Genomic DNA, 19750 nt, shown 5'->3' on the forward strand with positions numbered 1-19750 from the left:
ACCGACAGGAGGCCGGGCAATTTAACATGGCTTTTGCCAAGATTTGACATGACCAAAGCCGGTTTGTTACTCACGCCGCACCTTTTTCTCCACGGCCCATAAACCCGATGTCTGTCTCATACGTTACCAATTTCTGAACACTCGTTAGTCCTCAAGGAAAACATATAAATGAATTTAAAACATCTGTGGAAATCCATCCTCAAAATACATGTAATTGGAGCATAAGGTTTTTTAACCCTAACAACACTGAAATAAATAAACAAATGTACTGAAAAAATAACTTTATGCACAGCTCAGTAAGACGCTCCACAGGTGTCTCAGTAGTACAAGTCGTCCTCACCAAAGATTTTGCCCGTTGGAGTCATGGTAATAGATATGTGTCGAGGGGTTGATGTCATGCAGAAAGGCTCTCAGATCCTGTTTCCAGCTCAACGACAATAAACCATGGTGTAAGGGAGACTCTGCCAAGCGGGGTGGCGGGGATGAAGGGGTTGGGGGTGGGTGGGTGGGGGGGGGGGGGTGGCAGTAAAGGGATAGTTGAACATTCTGATTTAGCGGAGACATAACAATCACCATGCTCTGATAACCCTCTCTGTTAAGCGTGGAGAGACTAAGCAGCATTTCTGTATATGCCGGTGCCAGATATAAATTGTCCTGCGCATGACAAATGTACGGAAGCCGATAGAGGACATCTCGCTATCTCGCCCTTTCTGACACCGGACGAGGGAGCGAGGTGAAGAGACAGGGAAAAAAGGTAGCCAGGCAGCGAGGCGGCAGGCAGTTGTTGTAATCACTTTAGTGTCAGGCTGAGGCATACATCGTGTGTAAGTTGAGTTCTTGCTTCTTGGTGAATTATAAAATATCACTCATCACGACCATGTCACTCAAATTTCATCGGCCGAGGACGTTAGCACGCTAGTGCGGCGCAATGACCCGAGAACCGTTCTCCAATGTGTTCCCTATGAGTTAAAGGCCAGCTCTGGCTTCCACTTTGGTCGTACTCAGGAAGGTCTGTCGTACAAGTGAAATGTTTTTGAGTACGGCGTAAAGCAATAATTTAGTATATAAATAAAGAAGTAAAGACCTGGTATGGTAGCACGAAAAATCAGCCCGAGAGAGGCACAGTAAGAAAGCGCAAACTTCAAAATCCCAGCACAGTTCTGTAAATTTCCAAATAAGAAGTATATAACTCGGTTAAGCACCCATACAAGCTATATCACCATAAAAGACATGGTTGCTTAGCAATAACCCGGCTGAATTTCACTCTCGATCAAAAACCCAAATTTTACGTTCAAGCCAGTCACTGTATTCTTAATTTACAGCATGAAGATCAACGTTAAACAGAAACATATGTTTATGTTGAATTAATAGAATAGGTGTGCTATATTCCGGAGAACAACCCGTCTGAAGAACAGAACATACATTCCAGCATGACTCAAAGAGCAGACTTTTTGTTACAGATTACATTTTTCAGAGTAGTTTGGGATAATTTCATACGCACTCTCTTTTTTTCTGCAACATGGGTTTTCACAGATGTGCTGGAATAATATATGATCGTATGGAACTACTTTAGCACCATAAATGATTTGATACCTCGGGATTGTAGGCGGAATCATAAGTTTCTCGATATACTGATGTAGAACCAAGCCATGCAAAATAGAAGGAAACTCAACTTTCCCAGTCATAGATGCATGTTTAATCGAACGAGTCCCATAATTATATTCACGTTGGTGGTCATGTATGTCACAGTAAAACATGTGGTTTTGGCCAGCACTACTTTATAGTGTGTAAACATGTACATCTAAAAGCATAGTGTAGACCTGTACATCCAAAAGAATAGTGTAAATCTATACACCAAAAAGAACAGTGTAGACCTGTACATCCAAAAGAATACTGTAGACCTGTACATCCAAAAGAATACTGTAGACCTGTACATCCAAAAGTATAGTGTTGACCTGTACACCCAAAATTGGGTGTGGAGTTGTACATCCAAAAGCACAGTGTATACCAAAAGTATAATGTTAGGTAAAGCCCTAAACCACTGCTGCCCCACACTTAAAATCAACTTTAAATAATGACGTGTCTGTTGTACTGCATTCCTCAGAAAAAAACAAGCTGCACAGTGACAACAACAACACTCCAAATGTTGCCATGTTTTTGTCAAAAGGTATTATTTCTGACAGTCCTTCCTGTAGGACAATAATGCTGGTGTGTGACATACATTGTTACTGGATTTTGTGCCAGGAAATGAAAATTACATGGGCCTGTATGTATTTCCTGCCTTTAGGAGTTCAACAATGGGATAAATTCGTATTTTTAACCCGGCCATTTGTCACATGCAACACTTTATCAGAAAATTACACCACTGACAAAAGAAAGTTTACGCACATACATCTAACACCAGTGTTATCTGCGGCGTAACATTTTCCCCCTTCTCCACCACAATGTCGTATAAGTGAAATGCTCTTAAATAAGCTGAAATCAATTGTAAAACTCCCGACTTACCCAATCCCTGTGAGAAATAACTGAACTCACCTGCCCTTTTTGACAATAATCTAGGTTCGCGGAGATTCTGACGTCCTTTGAAGACTGGATTTAAGTACAGGTACTAAATCAATCAGTCTCATATACACAGAGCAACAAACACTTGACCGGCCGCGTCTATTTCCTCCCACCAGAATCCTGGCTGTTGTCGTACAAGTGAAATATTCTTGATTACGGCGTAAAACGCCAACCAAATAAATCCCTTTCTTGTAATCTGTGTATTCTAAGGATGCAAAGACACTGGATTTGTGATTAGGACAATTAGCCGAACTGAGAAAGGAACATTATGAATCTCCATGGAAATAAAAAACACGAAACATGGATTCGAAAATACAGCAAAGTGTGGAATGACGATGAGTGACACTTTTAATTATACTGATCTCTATCAGATTAAACACATTGCAAAACCCCTCTCACGCAAATATTAGGTGTAAACGTTACAGTTCTTAACGTTATGGCCACAAGGTTTTGTGTCAGAGCCTCAGTCCGGTTAAACTGTAGGACTTTCACCGTGAGAACGTCATAAGTGTTCCAGTGACCATTTCACAGCGTGCATTGACATGCCTTTTTGGTGGTTATCATGCACCAGTGGGAGTCTCTGACGTTTTACATACTCCATACAGCGCATGTACCGCTCTCTACCTTTTCTTTCAATCCCTGCCATCACTTGCAAAGTTTGTACAGAAATCTTGAGCAATGCCAAGGTCAAAGAGGTCACGATGATGACAAATGAAGTGATGACAGAAATAGCAAATCTTCTGTCAACCTTTGTTTCTGTTGATACTTGGCACTCGCTCATTCTTCGCACATTATTCCAAAGGATACCTGAAACAGATTTTTTATTATCACCAAGGCCACACAAGAGTCTTTAGCAACTGGTTCAATATCACATACACTTTTTTGTCACTTGATGTCTATCTCAGTCTAACCCTATCTATCTAACCGTACTCGGCCCCTGTAGGGTAATTATAAGAACAGATCTTGTGGACTACGCACGTACATGTATCCGGTTTTGAAAATGACATCGTGTGAAACATGCACAGTAATGATAATTACAAATCTTGTACAACACACACTATTCCGATAGTAATAATAACATTTCCACACTGCTGAACAGATGGGTGTATTTTTGGTGTATGAGTGTATTTTTCAATGCAGTGGAAAGGCTACATCACATGCAATCAGCCACCGTGAATGGTGGACAGGTGAGCTGGTTTGATCTGTGTGGGGATAGGTTCAAGCTGTACAGTAAAGACAACACGACCCCCATTACACTGCTGATCGCATTACTATGGTGAATTTCCCCATCGCATCCTGTAGACACTGCAAACCGCTTGCCATCCAAAACATAACGATTCCCAACCCTTGACCTCTTTTTCTGCGTTTATATATGGTTTAGATTCAGATAAATGAAAGTATGTCACCCGTTCAGATATTCTACCTCCATGGCGAAATCGATCATGGCTTGGCAAATCCATAAGCCAATAAGTCATTAAGTCAGGTGTATGAATAACCAATGACATTACTCTAGTTATTACTGGTAGTAATTTATAGGTTAGGTTTACTTGACCAGGGCCTGTAAATTAAAGTGCCGCGTGAATATGTCAATGTCTTATGGTAGTTGTCGGTAGGATTGTGTGTGCACCTTAATCGTGTATCTGATATATTACTAGCTGACCAATCACATTGTACATCCCGTTATATATCATTGCAAGCGATCTAGTATAGATATTTAAATGTCTTGTCATAGCCTCGCTGTTGATATGAGCGTTCATGTTTGACCCGGTAGAGTACACCGCACCTACAAGTCGCTTAAGAGGCGTATGAAGTCACAAGAGTATTTAGGTCATATGCACACGGGCGACGCTTCCACCATACACGTACGCCTCACCTGCCAGGATCTTCTGCGCCAATATGCCGACTTCATACATTTCTACAGTGCCAGGCCTGCTGAAAATTATTGAGGCTGTAAGTAACACTTTGGAGATATCTTTTTTATATGGGATTGTTGTGTAATTATTTTCAAGCACAAAATGAAAAATCAGAGATTTGAAGCATATGCTAAATGAGAGTCGGATACGGCTTTAGCTTCCGGGCGAGGCTGTCGTGCTCGCGGAGTACGGATCAGCAATGTATTTCTACCTTATCGATGTCGGGAACATTTGCATAGTACGGCTTTCTATATAATGTCAAGCATTCTGTCATAGCAAGGTACATCTATTATCAAGGTGACAAGAATTCACTGTCTTTTCTCCTTGAAATTACAACCGCTATTGGTTGTGTTTCATGAAGGACAAACGTCTCTTTGACCTTGACAGACACTGAAATAAATTTCACATCTGGTAATGATTCGTCTGTTGATCAAAAAATACTATTCAAGCCACGTCATTGTAGCGTCTCGACAATTAGTGTTGTTTGGTCATAACAACATAACAACAGATGTATAATATAGGCAAAATAAAAGCAATTCTATATGCTCTGATGTGTTTCGTCACATAACTGGCTTGAAACCTATGCTCGTGCATCAGAATACGTTCATGGCGTGAAAACGCTGATGTCTTGAAATTATGTCTCCACGAAGGGCGTCGACGAAGCTATGTTATGAAGGTCTAAATCTCACACACACGAACACCAGGGCATTTATGTAAAACCAAGGAACCCATCCCATTGGACAGCTACGCACTTGTATGACATCTTTGTAGTGTGACCCACATTGTGCGAGTATTCTCAAGTGACCTGTTTGTTTTGAAGACAGACTTGACCGGTTGTTGATGTGTGGGGCTCTGCATTCACCTCAATCCAACCCACCACTCCCTGCCCAACCCTCCTTTTGTCAGTCGTCATGGTAACCACATGCATGGGCACGAGCATTGTAACGAAATCTACACCTGAGCTGAGCACACCCTCAAAGGTGTTCAAGATTCTGGTCGCGCTGGTTCTCAGTTAATATAAACGTCAACTTGTAGACTTTCGGATCAAGGCCCGTATTTATCAAGCAGCTTAAGGCTTAGGGCCTAAGTCATAAATTACCAAGAACAGGAAGTAACCCAAATTGTGGTTGGTACATTGGTGCAAGGGAAATGGCAGTTTGTACTGTGGCGGGATAAGGAAGTGTGCCATGGTCAATTACATCCGCAGATAAATTCAATATTGTGACAAATGTCAGGTATGAAATTCTGCACAGATGCGCTGTTGTCCATACGACTGTACTGGCAGAGAATATATAGTGACTGATACATTCTATGTGACTGACACTAGCATTCACAATCAACCTACACTCGTTTTGTTGAAAAGCGCCTGACCTAGCCAGGTGTCAAAATTGCAAGCATGTACTTCATAATCTGAGGCGTAGTTGAAGACATTTTCCACCAAGCAAAAATTAAACAAGTCTGGACTGTAATCAGGCATATGCAAAGATAACATGCTTGCCATGTACCTGCATGAGATCCACAGATTGAATCTCCGTTTTTAGTTTAACACCATTCAAAGCACTTACTTGATAGCTTCATAACTTGGAATGAAGCATAGTACGATTTCAATGTGACCATTCAGCCATGCAGTGAAACGTATTAAGATTTCAATCTGACTAAACCGCCATGCAGTGAAGCTTATTACGATTTCAATCTGAAGATACAGCCATGTCGTGAAGCCTATTACAATTTTAGTCTGACGATATAGCCATGTAGTGAAGAATATTACGATTTTAATCTGACGATACAGCCATGCAGTGAAAGATATTACGATTTCAGTCTGACGATACAGCCATGCAGTGAAGCGTATTACGATTTCAATCTGACTATACAGCCATGCAGTGAAGCGTATTACGATTTCAATCTGACTATACAGCCAACCATGCAGTGAAGCCTATTGCGATTTGACAGTCGTTTCTCCCAAGGATTAGATTTATTTATTTATTTGATTGTGGTTTTACGCCGTACTCAAGAAAAATTCACTTGTACGACGGCGGCTAGCATTATGGTGGGAGGAAACCGGGCACCAAGCGCATTAGAAGCCCATTCAAAATGCAAATAATATATATGTATGTCGCTGATTTTAATTTGTATCAGATGATGTTCTAACTTTTTGAAAGTTGAACGAGGAGTTTAAATGTCATGGAATACCACAAACAGAGGGCAATGTAAACATAACCAAATCAAACAAAGATGATAAGGAAAGTCAACAATGTTCGTCATTCTCGAATTCGAAGCGTTTACAGTGGATTGTAACAGTATTCTTTGTTTGTTATATTGTGAAAAATGCAGGTTTTACTGAACAATTACACGTACTTTACCATTACCCTTGATATGAATGTACGTGTTACTGAACAATTACACGTACTTTACCATTATCTTTGATATAAATGACCAACTATGGCTTGACGGAACATCGGCAGTATTTTGGGCGCATTGTGAGGAAATCCCTGAAGCCAGACAAGTAAAATTTAGAGTTCCACAGTGCTGTAAAGGTCCTGAGGGTGATTTTGAGCTCAACAATTCCTGCCTATATATACTTGTAGCCCTGGATATCTACGATTCGCGGGGGCTCGCATAGTCATAGATAGCTCCCATTCCCCTCTAAAGAAAGCATGGCAAAATGTCGGAAAACAGTCGACTACTAACCTCCTCGTCCTGTTCAATTACTCCTTTGCAATTCGTAGCGCCCCGTGGTATCCAGGACGGAGATTATGAAACAATCTCAGACTTAAGTCAAAACTTTACTCTACAAATTTGACATTTCCCTTTCCGTTATATTGTATAAAATTTGCTGGTACAATAACTTACCAAGGGCTTGCATAATCAAGCAATACCTGACTTTATTCCATAAGAAACTGTCCAGAACTGTCGATCATCCCAAAGGTAAATATGCATTAATATTTCAGCAAGTTCAAATCTCCGCCCTCCGTTTGCAATCAAGAGGTTTGGGAAACTTTTTTATTATTTGTTATTTTCAGCCATTTTATTAAGTTGAACTCAGGTTGAACAGGTTGAACTTGCTGAAATGTAAATGGATATTTACCTTTGGGATGATCGACAGCTCGGGATTTTAACAGTAAGTGCGCTGGGAGGCTAAGCATTGCAAGGGAGTAACCGGACAGGCCGGGGAGGTTAGTAATCGACTGTTTTCCGACATTTTACAATGGTTCCTTCAGGGGTAAATGGGAGCAGTCCGTGATTGCCCCCAGCAAAGCGTAGTCATCCAGGGCTACCGACATATACCATAAACCCTACTATTCAAGTTAAATGAGAGACTTTGGATATTGTTTCCCCTGTAAAGTTATCGCTGCTGTACACGTAAAAACACCGGCATACATTTGGTGTTCTGCTACAAACGACCCAATGTAACTCCTGGCCGATGGCTGCTGGGGTCGATTCAAGCCGAATTGGACCGTGTCTTGTTAGAGGGAGGGTATACACTGCGATACGAGGCTCGACGGTTGTCTGCCACAGAGTTGTCCCCCCTCCTCCAGTGTTCACGGTTCACGATTCTTGACATATGAATAGTCAAGGAAAACATAGAACTTTTTTGTCATTACAATATGGCTTGCCTAAGTGTAGGCAAGATGATGTTATACAAAACCATTCCTTTAAAATGACTGATCAAAATTCTCTTTTTACACCCAAACACAAAGATATGGTGGTAATTTTAAACGATACACAGTATGTCAAATGTCATTTTGTGGTTGAACGGCGATGTCTCACGCACCGTTTGTTAATATCTCATGTACCGTTTGTCAGTATCCCATATACCGCCTGTCAATATCCCATGTACCGTTTGTCAGTATCCCATATACCGCCTGTCAATATCCCATGTATCGTTTGTCAAGTAGGCCACTTTCTCCAATCAGAATATCCCATGTGTGGTTTAATGTCGATGATTCCAGTTTTCTCGCTACGTAATATACTGGGACCCGTTCCTTCGTTAATATTTCATCCACCGTTTTACAAAATCCCATGTATTGTTCATCAGTATCCCAGGTACGGTTTCCCAATCTCCCATGTACTGTTTGTAGTATTCCATTTACCGTATTCCATTTTCCGTTTGTCAATATCTCATCCACCGTTTGTCAATATTCCTTCTACCGTTTTTTAATATCTCATGTACCCTTTGTCAATACAAACCATGTATCGTTTGTCAGTATCCCATGTATCGTTTGTCAATATCGAATGTACTGTTTGTCAATATCCCATGCACTGTTTGTCAGTATCTCATGTACCGTTTGTCAGTATCTCACATACTGTTTGTCAATACTCCATGTACCGTTTGTCGGTGTCTCATATACTGTTTGTCAATACTCCATGTACCGTTTGTCAATGTCTCATATATCGTTTGTCACTAACCTAAAGACCACTTGTCAGGATCTCATGTACCGTTATTCAATATCCCATATACCGTTTGTCAGTATCCCATTTATCGTTTGTCTAGTAGGCTATTTTGTCAGAATATCCCATGTTTGATGATAGGTCCATGCTTGCAGTTTTCTGAGAATTAAGATTTGTTGAAAGCGGCTGATCAAATATTGAATAAATCAACAAATCAATAAATAACATTTATCGACGTCTGTTTTGTTTTAGGTATTATGTCTGGGTGGTTTTATATCTGCCATAATCCCCTATGCTTGGACATCCATTGGCGGTGGGTGGACTCAATTTGTCACCATTACAGCCTTTTTTGGCGTTGTTGGCATATTGATCGCCAACATGTTCTTGGCTGAAAAGTTACCACCGATTTTCCCACTACTAGTAAGTATTTGAACCACTATATAGCAAGATTTGCAAGAAACAACCTGTAAATGCACACATATCCGTAATGCACATCCGCCCACCCCATATCCGTAATGTAACACATCCCATGTATGGTCGTATTTGGGTCGATGGAGTATAATGCTATTTGACGGTAAAAGGCTTAGTGGACTACAAACTGACATGTTCTATGGTCTCAACACACCTTGTTCACTTAGTCCACTGTCATGAGTCAACATATACGTTAATACGGATATTAAATTCAATGGTTTAGCATATAGGGTAGTATGTTTTATATACCCCCCCCCCTCCACCACTCGTATACACACCCAGACCATGATTTCTACGTGCCAAATGATTTTTAGCGTGTAGCGTAAATTTTTGGATTACAGGTAGGAGCTGAGAGATTTTGCTGAAATCTGTAGGGTATGATTTTGTGGATTATAGGTGTTGAGATTTAATTGCTAAAATATGTAGCGTGTGATTTTGAGGATTGTAAGTGCTTATATTTGATTGTTGAAGTTTGTACCGTATGATTTTGTGGATGGTAGGCGTTTATATTTGATTGTTGAAGTCTATAGCGTATAATTTTGTGGATTGTAGGTGATGATATTTGATTGTTGAACCGTATACTTTTGTGGATTGAAGGTGCTGACATTCGGTTATTGTACTGTATAATTTCTGTGGATTGTAGGCGCTTATTTTTGATTGTTGCTTATGATTTTGTGGATTATAGGTGCTGATATTTGGCTGCTGAAGTGTGTAGCGTATGATGTTGTGGATTGTAGGTGATGATATTTGGTTGGTGATTTCTGTACATTATCATTGTATGGATTGTGGGCGTTAATATTTGGTTGCTGAAGTCTGTAGCTTATGATTTTGTGGATTGTAGGTGCTGATATTTGATTGCTGAAGTGTGTAGCGTATGATGTTGTGGATTGTAGATGGTGATATCGAATGAAGAAGTCTGTAGCTTATGATTTTGTGGATTGTAGGGGCTGATATTTGATTGCTGAAATCTGTAGCTTATGGTTTTGTGGATTGTAGATGCTGATATCGGTTGAAGAAGTCGGTAGCTTATCATTTTATGGATTGTAGGTGCTAATATTTGGTTGCTGAATATAGCTTTATGATTTTGTGGATTGTAGGTGCTGATATTCTACGCGGTGTATGACTTGTTTCTCCTAAGTGCCGGCATTCTGACCGCCGTCCGAGCTGGCCAGCTCTACACAGCTTTCGCCAGCATAAACAGTCGCTACCGTGTACTAGTGTCTTTCCCATACCAATCTATAGCAGCCGCCGCAGTGAGTACGATATGCCATAGCTCAGTAGGTACACGTCTCTTATGTACACAGACGTTTTCAAACCCCGTTTGTAACGCTACCTGAAAAAGTTGTGTCAACATTGATATTACTGAGACCAAAATATTGACCTCTCTTTTATAATTGAAAAGAAAATTTCAAAAATTTAATGCTGTGCGTGAAATTTACATTGCGTTGTTGTGTTATTTTCAGTTTTTTGTGCTGGCAGCCTTCGTCGTTTTCGTCATCGACACCATTTTGTCGTTCTCAGCATGGCGGGCGTCCTCTGCTCAGACACAATCTTCTTCTACACATACAACAGCAACGACCACAAGTAAAACCACTGTAGTCGTCTCTTGATTGGCTGTCGTCTTCTCAATAACCACTATATTCTGATGACTGACATTTGGAGCGAGAATACTGTCTGAGTAAGATAGAATAATCCAACGCGGTAAATACCTGCGTACTACACCCCTACTGGGAAAAAAGTAATAGCTATTGGCATAAATGTATGTCTATGCGTTTTCATAGTCCCATTTTTTTTTTAATAGATATGGCCTAATACGTAGTAAGATTTCCTAAGCATCCTTTCTGTAGAACATTTGTAAGGATGTTGCACTAGGAAAACATAAATACTGTTGGGTAGTTTATAATTTTTATTCAGTCCAGGAGAAATTGCTTTGGTGCCTGTATGTATGTAAAGGTATCCTTTTATAATGCTCTAAGTAAAGGCTTTAGTAATGTACATGTGTTATGTTTGACTGGATTAAACTTGCTGTATGAAGAGAGTTATTATAGCTGTGTACACGTTATTTTTGGCAGAACTGAACACCATGCCATACCGCTACAGCGTACACGTGCATATTAGATTACTGTCAAAATAACAATGATAGGTTACAGACTGCCACTTTAGCACTAAAGTTGACAATTATAAGACTGGTCTGGTGGAAAATTGTATATTTATCACTGAGGCGATAATCTAGGTAAAACATTTACTCTGCTGAAGGTGATAGCTAATCACCGCCACGTCACTGTTCATAAGGATACAGTTTTTCCAGTAGACCAGTCTTCTAACTGTCAATTTTACTGTCAAGAAATGAATTTTAAGGGATCGTTAATCTATGAATAATTCATTCTCTGTCCAGTACAAGTTTACACCTGTTCCACCATGTACTTATTTTCTTATTATCCTTGTATATCTATTTTCCTCCTATATTCATGGATTTCTTACAGTATTGGAGAAACAGTGCTTGGTTGGTATACCTGCTAATAAGAAGCGACATTAAACGCGAAGTAAGGAAAATAAAAGTTTAAACCCAATTCTCTACAAAGAAGAATTAAGTTCTATAGTAAAACAAAAAGTTTTAAGGGAAGGTTTCAATCTTTACGTCTACTGACTTTTGATGACACGTTTTATTATCGTCGTTATGTTTATACGTCTGTACGAATGTTTGCTCGTTATGAAATATATTGATGGTGAATTTATCTACGTGTTTAAATGCTGGGAAACCTTAATATTTGTTGAGCTGGAAGTCAAATGAAAAATGACTTTTCATAGCCATTCCCCTCAAGTTGAATATTTCACTTGATTTTACGACAGACGAAGAAGCCGAGCTCCGTTCAGGTTAGTTAATGTAACGATTCTGCTTGATAGGTTAGTGAGGAAGCAAAGGGGGGATCATGGACAACCGATTTCAGAATCATCATGTCTCTATACTTTCGAAATTTTATTCATGGATTAACTGGCGAGTATCCCACACATCCTATCGTCAACTACAGTATAAATTTCAACAAACCGAAACGTAACCGTTTCATATTGGGATGAGCGCCACCTACTTTCTCAAGGTCATTTTAAGATCAGTGCCGCCTACTTTCTCAAGGTCATATTTAATAGTTAAAGCAGTTTCTAAAACTATTGTGTCATTACGTTTATCTACTTTAATTTGTGATTACATATAGCTTTATTGCTGGAAGCTATGGGGTCAAGGCGATTTGCTCTTCTCTATTCTGATTGTGTCACACTTTATGTATGTACAGATGCATGTTGGGAAGCCAGTGTTCCCTGTTGTGTCTTTCTTCCTATCCCGTTTTCTCTCCTGAACTCCCCAAACATTTTATTATGTGTGTGTCTATTACCAGTATACATGTTTCCATATCTGCATTTGTATCTCTCATTATAATTTTGATATAGTTTTGTACGCCATAAACGTTTGTATTTTCTGTATAATTTCACCGAATGTTTAGAATAGTCGCCTGTATTCTTGTGTTAGTAGTACAGGTATACTCTGTTAATTGTTAGCTGTTGTGTGCAGAATATGCTAATTAGATAGATTAGACCTAACACGCTACAGTATGCTCATGTTCAAACAAAGTAGGATTTTATATTGTTATATTTTCAATAAAATTTATCCTCCAATGTGATGTTTACCATTATCACATATAAATAACACATGAAATAAAAGTCGTTACTAAAACTGTTTGCTGCCCCTGATTTTCTTAGAAGCAAAGTCAAACATCAGACAAACCGTATGCCGCGGGGCTACACAGACGTCACGTTCCGATTCCAGACCTTAGCCATTCGTAGGTAAAGGAAGAATTTTAAATGTGGGCGGTGAAATATGGCTAAAATATCCTCAATGTTCCCTCCTTCATTCGTCAGGACTACAGTAAAATATCCTCCATGTTCCCTCCTCCATTCGTCAGGAGCACAGTAAAATATCCTCAATGTTCCCTCCTTCATTAGTCGTGGCCTACAGTAAAATATCCTCAATGTTCCCTCCTCCATTCGTCAGGAGCACAGTAAAATATCCTCAATGTTCCCTCCTCCATTAGTCAGAAGCACATAAAAATATCCTCAATGTTCCCTCCTCCATTTGTCAGGAGCACAGTAATTGTTTTGACCAACAACAATACTTCCTCGGCCGCTGAAATTTGAGTGATGCAGTCGTGTTTAGTAATGTAATACTTAATAAGGCACCGGGGTGCAAGAATTCATCTCAAGAGCCCAACTAGAAGCACAGTGTATACACACGGTGTATGCCTTAGCCTGACACTAAAGTGATTATGATAACCGCTCCCCACCTCAGTTACCTCGCAACATCGCTACCTTGCTGCCTCGCATAGCTACTTCGTCAGCTCGCTGTCTCGCATCGCTACCTCTGAACCTCCCTGCTTCGCTGCCTTGACCTTTTTAATCTCGCTAACTCGCTGTATTGAAACGCTTCCTCGCTGCCTCGCATGGTTACCTCGCTACTCCATTAGCTCTTTACCTCGATTGTCTTCGATTTGCACCAATTTACTTTCTTATAGGCAGCAGCTGTGTTATGCATCTGTATGTTTATTAAATTTCTTATAACTTCAATGGCTCATGCATGCTGATTTCATAACGTAAGTCCTGCGTTATGGCGAGTAGGCCTTGATCTCATCCTTGTCTTGCCAACTTATATACAGCGATTCAGGTATAGCAGTGTGACCGCCACATGTGTGTAGATACACTCCAAAAATAATCTGTTAGATTTAACAGAAAGTCTGACGGCAGTATGTATTCTGTCATTATAACATAACGATGTGTCATATTCAACATAATATCCTGCTCATCCAATACAATCTTTTTGTTGAATTAATAGAATAGGTGTAACCCACCTGAATAACAGAACATATATTCCAGCATGACTCAAACAAGCAGAGTCTTTGTCACAGTTTACAAATTACATTTTTCGTGGGAAGTTTAGAATATTTTTCGTCAAGAGTACAGTAAAATATCTTCAATGTTCCCTCCACCATTCATCAGGAGCACAGTAAAATATCCTCAATGTTCCCTCCTCCATTCGTCAGAAGCACAGTAAAATAATCTCAATGTTCCCTCCTCCATTCGTTAGGAGTACAGTAAAATATCCTCAATGTTCCGTCCGCCATTCGTCAAGAGCACAATCTTCCCCCTTTCATTCGTAAGGAGTACAGTAAAATATCCTCAATGTTCCGTTCTAAAATGGTCATGAGAACAGTAAAATATCCTCAATGTTCCCAACCTCCATTCGTCAGGAGTACAGTAAAATATCTTCAATGTTCCCTCCTCCATTAGTCAGTTTACAGATTACATTTTTCGTGGGAAGTATGGGATATTTGCACACGCACTTGACATCTCTTTTCTTTCTGTATCACGGGTTTTTGCAGATATGCTGGAATAATAAATGTTGGTATGGGAGTACTTTAACACCATAAATGATTTGATACCTCTGGTTTATTTGCGGAATCACACGTTTCTCGATATACTGATGCAAAACCAAGCCATGCAAAGGAGAAGGAAACTCAAATTTCCCAGCTGTGGGCGCATGTTTTATCGAGCGAGCCCTGTCTTTATTTTCACGATTGTGGTCATGTGTAGACCTGTACATCCAAAATTATAGTGTAGACCTGTACATCCAAAAGTATAGTGTAGACCTGTACATCCAAAAGTATAGTGTGGACCTGTACATCCAAAAGTATAGTGTAGACCTGTACATCCAAATGTATAGTGTAGACCTGTACATCCAAAAGTATAGTGTAGACCTGTACATCCAAATGTATAGTGTAGACCTGTACATCCAAAAGTATGATGTAGACTTGTACATCCAAAAGCACAGAGTAGACCTGTACATCCAAAAGTATAGTGTAAACCTGTACATCCAAAAGTATAGTGTAGACCTGTACATCCAAAAGTATAGTGTAGACCTGTACATCCAAATGTATAGTGTAGACCTGTACATCCAAAAGTATAGTGCAGACCTGTACATCCAAAAGTATGATGTAGACCTGTACATCCAAAAGTATAGTGTAGACCTGTACATCCAAATGTATAGTGTAGACCTGTACATCCAAAAGTATAGTGTGTACCTGTACATCCAAATGTATAGTGTAGACCTGTACATCCAAAAGTATGATGTAGACCTGTACATCCAAAAGCACAGAGTAGACCTGTACATCCAAAAGTATAGTGTAGACCTGTACATCCAAAAGTATAGTGTAGACCTGTACATCCAAAAGTATAGTGTAGACCTGTACATCCAAATGTATAGTGTAGACCTGTACATCCAAAAGTATAGTGCAGACCTGTACATCCAAAAGTATGATGTAGACCTGTACATCCAAAAGTATAGTGTAGACCTGTACATCCAAAAGTACAGTGTAGACCTGTACATCCAAAAATATAATGTAGACCTGTACATCCAAAAGTTCAGTGTAGACCTGTACATCCAAAAGTATAGTTTAGACCTGTACATCCAAAAGTATAGTGTAGACCTGTACCTAAAAGGGATTAGTGTAGACCTGTACATCTAAAAGTATAGTGTAGACTTGTACATCCAAAAGTATAGTGTAGACCTGTACATCCAAAAGCACAGTGTAGACCTGTACATCCAAAAGTATAGTGTAAACATGTACATTCAAAAGTACAGTGTAGACCATAGACTTGTACATCCAAAACTACAGTGTAGACCTGTACATCCAAATGTACAGTGCAGACGTGTACATCCAAAAGTATAGTGTAGACCTGTACATCCAAAAGTATAGTGTAAACATGTACATTCAAAACTACAGTGTAGACCTGTACATACAAATGTACAGTGCAGACCTGCATTTTCAAAATTATAGTGTTGACTTCTACATCCAAAACTACAGTGTAGACCTGTACATCCAAATGAACAGTGTAGATCTGTACTTCCAAAAGCATAGTGGGGACCTGTACATCCAAAATTATAGTGTAAACCTGTACATCCAAAACTACTGTGTAGATCTGTACATCCAAAACTACAGTGTAGACCTGTACATCCAAATGTACAGTGTAGATCTGTACATCCAAATGTACAGTGTAGATCTGTGCATCCAAATGTATAGTGTAAACCTGTACATTCAAAAGTACAGTGTATACCATAGACTTGTACATCCAAAACTACAGTGTAGACCTGTATATCCAAAATTATAGTGTAGACTTGTACATCCAAATCTACAGTGTAGACATGTACATCCAAATTTACAGTGTAGACCTGTACATTGAAAAGTATGGTGTAGATCTGTACATGCAAATGTACACAGTAGACCTGTACATCCGAAAGTGTAGTGTAGACCTGTACATCCAAAAGTACAGTGTACTAGACAGGTATAAGCGGGTCTACACTATAGAGTAGACTTGTACAATCAAAACTACAGTGGAGACCTGTATATCCAAAAGTGCAGTGTAGACCTGTACATTCAAAAATATAATGTGGACCTGTACATCCAAAAGTACAGTGTAGACCTGTACATCCAAAAGTACAGTGTAGACCTGTACATCCAAGACCATAGTTTAGACCTGTACATCGAACAGTATAGGGTTACATAAAGCTCTAAAGTATTGCTGCAATACACTTTAATTTAACTCTGCTCCTTGACCGAAAAATACAACTAATATAAGTCTACACCGAAAGGTAATGCTGGTCTAAGCAATGGGACGGTTTGGCCATATTCTCAGATTAGGTTCATTGTCACCAACCACTCTAAAAGGGAACTGTGTCCTGTCGCTAGCGTTGTCTCCAGCATGTCGATGTTGCTCGCGGTGAAAACTTGTTTCCCGTTATCTGAATTGACGTCACCTCATTATGCCGAAATAATAAAGACCATATAGTCGCAACTGACATATATGGAACCGACGTCCCCCACTCCGACATTATCGATAACTGAAAGCAAACCGCAAACGCGGTTGCTCTTTCCAAAAATAAGATCATCTTTTTTCTTAACGGTTGCTTGTGGTTCCTTTGGTTGAGTTTCAAATAAAAAACGAAATCTACGTCTCCCAAACAAGCTGTCAGTCACTGTTACAATGGTGTATATCTTTCAGTTGCTTTCAACCCAAATTATCCAAAAGGTTTTTTTTCAGGGCGTATCAGTGAAACATAAGTGCGGCGTAAGACACCAATCAAATAAATAAATAAATAAAGAAAGAAAGAAATAAAGAAATAAATAAACAAATTAACACCATTACCCGATTAAAGCGCGAACAGTACACTGTACAAACACTATCACATCTATGCTGGAGTGTGGTACGAAGAGAGTTGATGGCGCAGCTGTGGAGAAGTTACACCCGAGTCAGCTACGCATGACTGATCATGTTAATACACTGTGATATTCATAACATTCCATGATAAAACCTGGCAGGAATTAGGTAAAGACGTGTAGGTGTTACTTTGAATATCTATTGTCTGTTAGATAATAATGTGTCTATTGTACTGCATTCCTCAGAGAAAAACTAGCTGCACACTGACAACAACAACACTCCAAATGTTGCCATGTTTTCGTCAAAAGGTATTATTTCTGACAGTCCTTCCTGTAGGACAATAATGCTGTTGTGTGACATACATTGTTACTGGAGTATGTGCCAGGAAATGAAAATTACATGGGCCTGTATGTATTTCATGCCTTTAGGAGTTCAACAATGTGATAAATTCGTATTTTTAACCCGGCCATTTGTCACATGCAAAATTTTATTAGAAAATAGCACAACTGGCAAAAGAAAGGTTACGAATCTAACACTAGTGTTATCTGTGCCATGACATCTTCCCTCTTCTCCAGCTTAATGTCGTCGTATAAGTGAAATGTTCCGGAGTAACCTCAATCAACTTGTAAAATAAACTCGCACCCTACCAAATCCCTACAGTATATAACTGAACTCACCTGCCCTTTTTAACACTATTCTAGGCTCTGACATTATTCTGAAGTCATTGAAGCCTGGATTTATTTATTTTATTTAATTGTTTGATTGGTGTTTGACCCAGGAGACTCCTGGGTCATTAAGCTGCACTAGCGCGCTAACCAACTGAGCCACGGAGGCCCCACCCGGGATTTATTTATTTATTTATTTATTTGATTGGTGTTTTACGCCGTACTCAAGAATATTTCACTTATACGACGGCGGCCAGCATTATGGTGGGAGGAAACCGGGCAGAGCCCGGGGGAAACCCACCACCATCCGCAGGTTCAGCCGGGATTTAAGCACAGGTACTAAATCAATCAGTCTCATATTCAGAGAGCAACAAACATTTGACCGGTCGCCACGATATGGCTGAAATATTGCCGATGTGGTGTTAAGCCATAATCATTCATTCACATTTGACCGGCCGCGTCTCTTTCCTCTCACCATAATCCTGGCCGTTGTCGTATAAGTGAAATATTCTTGATTACGGCGTAAAACGCCAACCAAATAAATCCCTTTCTTGTAATCTGTGTATTCTAAGGGTGCAAAGACACTGGATTTGTGATTAGGACAATTAGCCGAACTGAGAAAGGAACATTATGAATCTCCATGGAAATAAAAAACACGAAACACTCATTCAAAAAATACAGCAAAGTGTAGAATAAAGATGAATGGCACTTTTACTCATATTGATCAGGTTAAACACATTGCAAAACCACTCTCATGCAAGTATTAAATATATACATTACAATATCATAGCCTCAGTCTGGTTGAGCTGTAGGATTTTCACCGTGAGAACGTCATAAGTGTTGGGATGACCAGCATTGCCATGCCTTTTTGGTGGTTACCTTTCACCAGTGGGAGTCTCTGACGTTTTACATACTCCATACAGCGCATGTACCGCTCTCTACCTTTTCTTTCAATCCCTGCCATCACTTGCAAAGTTTGTACAGAAATCTTGAGCAACGCCAAGGTCAAAGAGGTCACGATGATGACAAATGAAGTGATGACAGAAATAGCAAATCTTCTTTGTCAACCTTTGTTTCTGTTGATACTTGACACTCGCTCATTCTTCGCACATTATTCCAAAGAATACCTGAAACAGATTTTTTATTATCACCAAGGCCACACGAGAGTCTTCAGCAATTTGCTCAGTATCACATCGACTTTTTTGTCACTTGATATCTACCTCAGTCTAACACTACCAATCTAACCGTATCCGGCCCCTGTAGGGTAATTATAAGAACAGATCTCGTGGACTACGCACGTACATGTATCCGGTAATGATAATGACATCGTGTATGATAAACACGCACGTATCCGGTAGAAATGACATCATACATGTGAAATAATGACAGATTGTGTGGTAATGATACTTATATCGTGCTTGTGAAATAACGATCCGGTGATGATAATGACAGATTGCGTAATACACACATTGGGAAATGCTGTCCTATCCTATT

General features: G+C 39.7%; 1 protein-coding gene across 1 annotated transcript; it reads left to right on the forward strand.

Annotated features, from left to right (window-relative positions):
- Nucleotides 1-4400: 4400 nt before the first annotated feature.
- Nucleotides 4401-11528, forward strand: LOC135465825 (uncharacterized). Its single transcript, XM_064743179.1, has 4 exons — nucleotides 4401-4512; nucleotides 9117-9284; nucleotides 10433-10588; nucleotides 10799-11528. The coding sequence occupies exons 1-4, from the start codon at nucleotides 4459-4461 to the stop codon at nucleotides 10943-10945; spliced, it is 525 nt and encodes a 174-aa protein (XP_064599249.1). The 5' UTR covers nucleotides 4401-4458; the 3' UTR covers nucleotides 10946-11528.
- The last annotated feature ends 8222 nt before the right edge of the window (nucleotides 11529-19750 follow it).

Source organism: Liolophura sinensis, chromosome 5, assembly GCF_032854445.1.
Source record: "Liolophura sinensis isolate JHLJ2023 chromosome 5, CUHK_Ljap_v2, whole genome shotgun sequence".
Lineage (NCBI taxonomy): Eukaryota > Metazoa > Mollusca > Polyplacophora > Chitonida > Chitonidae > Liolophura > Liolophura sinensis.